At 35.6% G+C, this 9,733-nt stretch overlaps 1 protein-coding gene across 1 annotated transcript in view; it reads right to left on the bottom strand.

Moving 5' to 3' along the window:
• Nucleotides 1-2,141: 2,141 nt before the first annotated feature.
• nlrc5 (NLR family, CARD domain containing 5) overlaps nt 2,142-9,733 on the bottom strand; it is a 32,856-nt gene continuing 25,264 nt past the window's right edge. Inside the window, exons 44-55 of the mRNA XM_088006127.1 lie at nt 9,377-9,451; nt 9,179-9,262; nt 9,006-9,092; nt 8,138-8,236; nt 7,964-8,047; nt 6,840-6,923; nt 5,951-6,034; nt 5,791-5,874; nt 5,625-5,702; nt 5,349-5,432; nt 4,427-4,510; nt 2,142-3,195 (exon numbers count right to left, since the gene is read on the bottom strand). Coding sequence (XP_087862253.1) covers nt 3,114-3,195; nt 4,427-4,510; nt 5,349-5,432; nt 5,625-5,702; nt 5,791-5,874; nt 5,951-6,034; nt 6,840-6,923; nt 7,964-8,047; nt 8,138-8,236; nt 9,006-9,092; nt 9,179-9,262; nt 9,377-9,451 — 1,009 coding nt within the window. The 3' untranslated portion in view covers nt 2,142-3,113. The remainder of the gene's footprint in view (nt 3,196-4,426; nt 4,511-5,348; nt 5,433-5,624; nt 5,703-5,790; nt 5,875-5,950; nt 6,035-6,839; nt 6,924-7,963; nt 8,048-8,137; nt 8,237-9,005; nt 9,093-9,178; nt 9,263-9,376; nt 9,452-9,733) is intronic.

The following is a 9,733-nucleotide window of genomic DNA, read 5'->3' as shown; positions in this document are numbered from 1 at the left end:
TTTCTCTTTCAAAATAAAAGGTCAGAGCCAGGAAACACGCTGGAGTCAATAAAATATTATCTCATTTGCACTCCGAAGCAAGTTTAGTATTGCTTTCATGTGCTGTCATTTGTTTGCAACATGAGTGGCCTATATAGTTCCTATAAAACGTTCCTTTGGACTCTTTATATTGTTTTTATAAATCAATTGTGATTTTGCTTTTTTAGCTAGAAAAATACACTTTCATATCAAGGGCAAAACTAATTTCTACAAAAGATTGGCAATTAAATATAAATATAGAACATAAGTTATTGCACAATTATTCAACCCTTTAAAGTGACAAATCAACAGAGGTCCAGTCAACTGACATTTGTCCAGAAGTGCACTTCCCTTTTCTGGAGGAACCGAACCTCCATCAATATTGTTGGATTCATTATTGCTTACGTGCATCATTCCTAATGGTTAGCAATGGTTATAGAGATTGGACGTTGGACCAAATCATGGTCCAACGTTGTCAGTGGGGAATATGCAATCCAGACAGACGGACAACCAAGAGAAGTTACTGGACAAAATACAATAAATCAAGGCCTGCTGGTGACTTCAAGTCCAAACTACCATTTGTTTGTCTGCATGAAGGTAACTGTAGCAAACATCAAATTTTTTTGTCATAACAACACTTATTGATGGTCAAATAAAGATCAATAATTGAAGGTAGTCATGCTTGATGTTTGTGTGTAAATTCCAATGGTAGCTGAAAACATGTGCTGCAGTAACTGCGGTATTAACATTTAAGCACCTTTTTATGTTAATGTTTATTTTAAAGCATTTTCTTGAAGGCAGATTTTTGTAAAATTGTATTATTTAAGTCATTACTCACCCGTTTTGTACGTGCAAAATGTGTCTGACACGTTTGTCAGTCATTATTCGTTGGAGGTTTGCTCTCCTTCGCATGGGGGCGGAGCCTGCATCATGTGGTAGTCTAACAGTGACAGGAACGGAGTCTCCGGTGATTGTAGCACCTGATTCGGTAAGATTGAATCAATTTTCACTTTAATTTTTTTTCATTATTTTTTTTAGTTAGTCAAAAAGCCACATTTAGTTGATCATGCTCGATTTGTAAAAGTAATAAAATTGTAAAAACATATAAGGGGTGTATAAGTGCTTATAAGCACTTATAAGCTTATAAGTGCTTATAAGCTTATAAGCACTTATAAGCTTATAAGTGCTTATAAGCACTTATAAGCACTTATAAGTGCTTATAAGTATAAGCACTTATAGAAAGTGCTTATACTTTCTATAAGCACTTAATACTAATGTCTGATTTGTAGCTTTTGATTCAATGCCAAATGAAAGGACAACTTCAGGCTTTTCTTAAAGGTGTCTGAACAGCAATTATTTGAAATCATAAATTTTCACACTGGAAAGACAATTTTTTAAAAACACAATATGACATCTTTGTTTTGGGGAAAAACACTATTTTCAAGGCTTTGACTAATTAAGACAAGAATAAAACCTCGTATATGTATGTTTATGCGATTCTTTGGTGCAGAAAACTGGTTGAAAAGTTGATTTTTAACGGAGTATTCATGTTTGCTTGTCTAATATTCTTAGGTGGAGAAATAAATAGCAGAAGACGGAACAGCTGCACATGTTAAAAAAAATAAATAAAACTAAGGAAAAAAACCCTCCACTACCAATACCGTCAGCAGATGGCGGTATTAAACCGCGAAAACATCTCAAAATATTCTAAATAGTTTATATTTCTCTTTACTTTCCTTCTAACACAAAGTTTCTGTCATGTTTATGTTTAAGAGCAGAAATATTGTTTGACTTGTTTTGCTTCAGGCATTTTTGGTGCGTTTGGATCCTAAACATAAATATATTAAACTTCAGATTTATCATAAACGTGAAAGCCTCATCGAAACCTTTTATTTTAGCAGAAAGACTTTCAGTATTCAAATTGCCGCATGAACTGAAAACAAAATACATTATTATTGCGACCGATCGCAACATTGTGCTGGAATGCAATGAAAAAGAGAGATCTGTAGCACCTTTAGTAACCACAAGAGGGAGCCATGTGCTCTTAAAGATGTTTTTCTTCAGCTACAGCAATTCCTGTCAAATTTACAAAAACAAAAAGGTTCAACTTTTTACAAGAAACACACAGTAAAAAAAAACTTTATTTCTATCAAGGATCTTCAGTTAAACTGAAGATGCTGGCAAGGAAAGAGTCATTTTTTACAGCTAGTGCATCAGTACTCAAGTAAACAACAAACAGCAAATAAAAGTAAAGGGAAGACATTTAAAAAATTGTTGCGCTGCAGCAAGATAACATCTTTAGTCTTTAAGATGACAGAAACAACCAGAACACAATTTGTAAATTAAACAAACAGGAAAATGAACAAACCATGTTTTCACTGAGAATTTCAAGCAAAGAGGAAAGTTTGTGAGAACCTAAATATCAACCTGAATAGAAATCTTAAAAAGCACTCTTGTTTTCACCAGTGATTTTCACAATAAGGTGCATTTATTCCAGAACCAAGTCTGGTGTCTTTTTATCAACAAATCTTTAAACAGAAAGTAGAACCAGATTAAAACAGCTTCAAACATAAATAAACAATAAAATACATAAAGCTGCACTTTTCTTTCCATCAGAGAGCAAAAATAAATATGTATTCTGACAGAGACCACAACCTTTAATGATGATTACAGGAGGAAACTCCTGTTTACTGCAGATTCTTGACTTATTGTGTTTTTTTCACATATGTGGCCTCTGTGTCAGTACAAAGTGACTCATTAAATCAGAGTCTGCAGAAATACAACACATAAAAGGTGGCCTTTAGTTTCACAGCAGAAACTTTGTGACAAGAAATAAAAATAATGAGCTGATTAGAGTTTTACCCAACCCTTACTGAGATCGGAAGACACTTCATATCATCTATGTGATTTCCTAAAGTATATTTAAATAAAAAGTTGGATTTTATGTCATTTTTGTTAGTTTGGACCCACATGCAATTTTCTCTTGTGAAACTAAGCTAAAAAACTCAGATGTCTCATGTTAAACTATGTACATTTTTGAATAAAACATCTGCAAACATGATATTGCAAATAAATATACTTGTTTGCTAATCCCATTAGGTGGAGGAAAAGTTCAGCCTCCTCTCCATCTGGCTGAACCTCTGAGCTTCAATCGGGGAGACTTCATTCTTCCACAACCTGAAGGAAAGAAAATACGTTGAAATGAATGTTCAGACTAGGGCTGAAACGATTCCTCGAATGATTCGAGTACCTCGATTACTAAAATTCCTCGAGGAAAATTTACCTGCCTCGAAGCTTCGTTAATTTATGTTTTATTAGTTAGCGCACCGTGTTCCGGCCGGGACTTCATTTGCGTTGCGCGGAGCTCTCACTTCCGCCTCTGAGTTGTTGACAAAAGCTAAGTCTCAGCGGCATAAAGTCCAATCTTCAAGACTGGCCCGTGGGGATTTTATTGATTGATGATAATGCCCGACTTTTTATCGTTTTTGGGGAACCAATAAGCACCCTTAAAATGACTGGGGGAATGGCTGGAGTACGGCAGCATTTCTCCTCCGGGGCTGCTGGTTGAAAGCGAACGGCGGGAAGAGCGCTGAGGTGAGCGGATAGCCTGAACAGGGCGGGCGGCTGAGTAGCTGATGCTTACCGTGTAAATGTAGCTTTACCGACGAACCGCACAATAAATTTCATATCCCGGTCTGAAGAAACGGGTGGCGGAGCGCATCGTACATGGCTGGTAGATGAGTTTCTGAGTGTGACCAGTGAAGGTGTCGTAAATATCCCGTATTGCTTCCCCCCGTGTTCGTCCCCCGGTCTAACGGTTCGTCAGTCCGCTGGTCTATTTCCTCCCCTCCACCCCATGTTCGTTCATTCGCCCTCTCCTCCCACTCCAGGCGGCATTTCCCGTATTTTCAAACCCAAAGCGTGACAGGTTAGGTGGCAAGGTGAGTTTAATTAATCTATTAAACTCACTGAAGATGAATACATAAACTAAAAGCTGGATTGTAGACATTTTTTATAAGCATATTTGTGAGCCTGCCTCTTTGTTATTAAATTCAATATAATTTCAGATTTTTCTATAACTTTTCTTCTGGTTAACTTAGAAAGTGAGCTATTATTGTTACAGGTTAGTTTTCTAAACTACAAGAAAGCAACTGTTAGGGATGCTCAAATATGAAAAATTGGACTGATATTGATATCTGATAGTAACACCGGTATTATGCCAGATTTACCAATATTTCATTTTATAATTTTTTTTATCCGATTACTCGATTAATCGTAAGAATAATCGATAGATTACTCGATTACTAAAATATTCGTTTACAACAGCCCTAGTTCAGACATTGTCAAACTAAGATGAAAAGCTTCCAGGTGAGGTAAAGAAGTAAAGATTTGTCCTGGGAACGTTTACCTGATGACCTGCAGAGCAGGGCAGCACCGTAGAGCTCTGACCAGAGCCTCCACGCCGGCGGCGCTCACTCTGTTCCACTCCAGGCTGAAGGAAACAGGCACAGAAACATTAAAGTCCTCAAAACACATGAACAGTTTTCACTGAACACAACTAAACACCAAACACTGCAAAAACATAAAATCTTACAAAGTATTTTTGGTCCAGTTTCTAACTTGAAATTAAGGATGCAGCAATTGACATTTTTCACTTCTGATATCTGAGGTTTAATATCGCCTGAAACCGATCCGATACAGAAAAACAGCTAAATTGACTTAAAATGTTTCTTTTTAAAAAAAAAAAAAAAAAAAAAAAAACACACAAACAAAAATGTACTAAATTACAAATTTTATTTCTACCCCTGCTCCAGCACAGCTCTCTTAAATATACCAGTAGCCTCACAGGTTTGGTCAAACATATGAAAGCAACTTTCATTTGTTCAGTCAGTGCAATTAGGAGAATAAAAGCCACTGTAAAATAAATAATAAAGAAACTGAAACTGACAAGAACAATAAATTGACTATCTTGGTCAAACATGTAAAAAACCTCCTTTCAAAAGGTTCAGAAAGTGAAATGAGAAATTCTATTCTATAAGATTAATTCACTTATGGGAAAATGTCTCGTTTTAAGTGAAATAATTTGCCAGAAAAACTAGAACTTTTATTTATCAATGTTAAAGAATTACTGACCTAAAACAACTTTCTATATCTTGCTGAAAACTTAGTTTCAAGTTAGTTTTGTCTTATTTCAAGTGTACTAAGATACTTGCACTAGACAAAAAGTACTGCATACTCCACATTTACTTTTACTTTAGACATAATATGACACATGTCTCTGATGTTTTAGTTTCAGTCATATTTGTGTTTATGTGTTAAATTAAACTCACTCAATGCGAGTCAGATCGTGGCAAACAGGCAGAACTTTGGCCAGCTCCAGCGCCACGTCGTCTCCACAGTTATTCCACCCAAAGCTGAAAAAAGCATAAAATAATCAGTGTGTGAAGTTATTGTCAGTCACACAGACAAGTCAGCTTAGGTGAAGGAATCAGTTTGACTGCAGGTTAGCTCTTTGGATCCAAGTGAAGAAATTCAGATCAAATCCAAACATTTTTACTGTGAATGTTTCCTGTTAGTTCAATGTGTTAAGCAGTTTCTTCTTTTACCCCACATCCTGTATGAAGGGACAGTGGCTCAGACTGGCAGCGACAGCGCTCAGCTCTGAGTTCCTCACGGAGGTCAGGCTGCAATAGCAAAAAAAAAAACAGAAACAAACAATCAATGCCTCCTTCAACGCAGCTGAAATCAGATTCCTGAACTATCAGAACCTACTGGATCTTTCTGAGGTTCTTCAGGCTCATTATCGCTCTGGACAGACTGAGCAAGCCCTCATTTCCGACAGAGTTCTCTGAAATACTAAATAAGAAGCAGATTAAACTGACAGGATTGGAAGGAAGGAATTTATGTTAATATGCAGTAAAACAAATCTCACTCTAATACAGAGAGACGCGACATTGATGGGAGAACAAGAGCCATTCTGGCAGCAGTGAGGTCACCAATATGGTTACTGGACAGACTGGAACAGAAAGACAAGCAGATGGTTTCACCCTCATTTTCTATTATTAATCAGATTAATAATTGATTCTTCAAATGATCATCATCTAATTTAGTAATCAATTAATCGTAATCTGGATTAATCAAAAGAACAACAGTCAGAGCAATAATTAAGTAAAAAAAAAAACACACATTTTGCCTTTAAGATTTAGACAAACTCTGTTTTCTGTGCATATGTTCAATCCAGAACTCCAGTGGTAGTTTTTATTTTTATTTTTACCAGTTTTACCTTCACCTGGTTCAAATTCTGTGTAAAAAAATTCTTATCACTTTTTGCTATCCAGTCATCAATCAGTTAATGAAAAAATAATCAACACATCAGCACATATCATCATTGATGATAAGTCAAGCAGAAAGGCTGAGATTTTCACATTAGAAGGTTTTTTTTTTTTTTGCTTAACTTGCAGATTCATCCTTTGCTACAAATGATCAGGCGTTAACAAAAAGAACAGCATGTCATTGCATTTTAGGCAAAAACATGTTTATTTTCTCACTTAACAAAGGAATTAAATTATTTATTTGCATTGCTTAGTGTATGTCTAATACTGTATAAAAAAAGACTTGATAAAAATCAGCCGAATGTGACATTTTTTATTTTTTAAAAAAATAAAAAAAATTTTTTTGGCGATTAATCGATAACTAAAATAATCATTAGTTGCACTCATGTAGATGTTAATTATTCCAGAAAAGTACTTAGTTAAGTTTTTATAGAAATCATTTCTAAATAAGAAGCAGATATTGTAGAGATTCTGAGATGATTTTCTTACTGGAGCTCCTCCAGATGCCTGCAGCCACTCAGAGCCTCCAGCAGCTTCTCTCCTGAAGGATCACTCACAAGATTCTTGGAGAGACTGGAGAAGAAAACAATTATTAAAAACGATACTGAATCAGTTTGTTTTAACATTTACAGAGCAAGTGAGACAAAATGCACTTTTTGGTTTAAGCGCCAGCTGACATCCGGAAAAAGGCTAACCAGATCTGACGACTTCATCCTCCAAAAGAAAATGTGAAATTTTTCCAGAAATAATTTGGAGTTCTGCTCCACAGAAACAATCAGTGAATACTGAACCGTGAATAGACATTTTCCAGTTATTGTAACTGGTTATTATCTCCCTCTGTTTATGTGTTATACTGTTTAGTCGTTAGACTAAAATAATGTGGAGTGGATTATGTTTATTTGTTTCGATGGTTTCAAAATGAATGTCAGAATCGGCTGGTTTGATATTTGAAATATTTACTTTTGTGAGATTTATCTCATGTTATAATATCATTACAAAGAGAATATTGCAAAAACAGAAATTTAGTCTAGTTTCTAGTGAATACAGACAAAATTAACTTAACTTTTCACCAAGAAACAAGAACAAAAAAGTTTTAGTTCCACTAGATTACTTCACTTATAACTAATGCTTTTATATTAAGGAATATTAGTCATATCTAATTTAAAGTTTACTACGATATTTGCACAAGTAAGTCGATCAAAAATACCAAAAATACTTTGTAAGATTTTGTTTTTGCAGTGTAGGGGGTTCTTAAAGAGACAGAGGCCAATTTCAAGATGACAAATACAAAGTCAAATTTCTTTAAAGCTGTTTTTGAAATATACAGCATTTTAAAAACAACTGAAGATAAAATAGCTACTTAATTAAGTTATAAAATGGCACTTTGTGGCATTTTGCACACTCGACTTTTTGTCAGGACGTAAATATGAGAAAATTTGAAATATTTTGAAATATATACATCCAGAGTCAGAATCTGAGTGAAGAGCCCGTCTCACTTAATGCATGTACTTTACATGCTCTCCCAGTGTTAGCTTAAACTGGTGCATATTGTTGAGAGAGGAGCAATGCTGCATGGATGAGTGTGTGTAGAAGACGGACGGTGGTTTCATTACCTGATCGTCCTGAGATCTTTCCAACCAGGAAGGATTCCCGTTAGCTTCTGTATCCCCCCATCACCCATCCTCCAGCCACCCAACCTGAAAATAAAGATGAATTCAGATTTTTTTTTCCCTGGAAGACAGACACAGATTAATCAAAATGAGTTTCTGTGAGGGAAACAAACTCACTGCATCTCCTGTATCAGGTTGAGTTCTTGCATCCCGGCCAGCAGGTCCAGAACAACGTCGGCTTCTGGTTGTCCTGAACTTTTTACAATTTCATCCAGCCTTTTACAAACAGACAGACATTTATTTAACTCACACTTGAAATTACTTTTCATCATCGCAGCCCTTCAAATGACAGTTTCAGGCAGGCGACCCGAATGTTCAGCTGTTAGTTTTTGTGTAATTTGTTTGTCTTCTAATGTAACAAAATTATTCCATATTTTTATCTACATAATTTCAGCAAAACATTGATGAGCAAAATCATAATTTAAATTATTATCCCCACTTTCCCAACTCCTTTTCTTCACCAAAACACTTTTCTCATCATTCACAGTGAGTTTCAGCATCAGCCTCAATGCTTGACCCTTAAAATATAACATTCAGTTAATGTGATTAGAATAATGAACACACATTTTGATGATGACTGTGATTTAGTTTTATTGTGCCACTTTATATTAGATGCACAGATCTGGAATTTGTTTGTAACATGGGGCGCATTTCATATGCTGTGTGACAGATGACACTTAGCTAAGTGAAATTACTTAGAGGAAAAAGATCCAACAAAATGTCTGAAGCTACTTAAAGACCAAACTTTGCAGGATGTGATCAATTTTATAACTAATAGATCAAATATATTGAATGAAGATTTAAAAGTATTTATTACAGAGTCACATAAAATGTTTCTGGTCAGGAAAACTATTTGGTGCATTTTATGTTATTATTTTCACGGTATAGAGATTTGTATTAAACTTTTCACGTTTTATTAGGTCAAACGTTCCTATGCAGGTTCTGGTCTAATAAAACAGCTCAGACAGAAGAAACTTTGACTCACTTGAGAATCTGTAAAGATCTCATGTTCCTCAGAGTTTGGGCCAAACTTCTGCAGCAGTTTTCATTCAGCTGCATCGCTGCATCCAGACTAAGAAACAATGAATCAAAAACACATAAATACAAACATTTGACTTTTAAATGGAGTCGAGAACATTTAATCAACTGAGGTTTTACCAAAGTTCTTCCAAAGCGGCGCTGTCCTTCAAAGTCTCGATAAACTGCAGCCGTCCAGCTGCTGACCAAACGCAATGCGACGAACTGCAGAGGAGAAGGAAAACAAACACGCTGCTGCATGACAGATCATAAATACAACGATAAGCTGCATGGAAGAACAGACTATTCTGAGCTCTTCATATTGACTGATGAGCTTACTTGAACGATCGAAGGCGTGGCAACAGTCTGGTCAAAGTCTGAGCCGCCGCGTCACTTATGAGGACGCCGGACAAGCTAGAGGAGAGAGAAAATGAGTTTAAAATAACATTTACAGTCATAATTAAATGAAAGTTTTAGAGTTTAATGTGTTAAACGGGACATCTTCTGCAAAATGTAAATTTTTTGTGCACTTATTCTTCCATTTGAGTCTTAACTGCTTCAAAGAACAAATCAAAAGATTTACAGAATGGTGTCTGTTGGATACGTGGAACCAAACTGTAGCGGCAGCTTGAGACATTTATGCAAATAAAAGTCTGCAAAGTGCAATGTCAAAAAACTAAAATAACAATGAAAAGA

Source organism: Poecilia mexicana, unplaced genomic scaffold (assembly GCF_051168715.1).
Source record: "Poecilia mexicana isolate PSO_F unplaced genomic scaffold, ASM5116871v1 scaffold_6, whole genome shotgun sequence".
NCBI lineage: Eukaryota > Metazoa > Chordata > Actinopteri > Cyprinodontiformes > Poeciliidae > Poecilia > Poecilia mexicana.
Note: the sequence above shows the minus strand (reverse complement) of the source record. Positions and strands in the feature narration are given on the sequence as shown.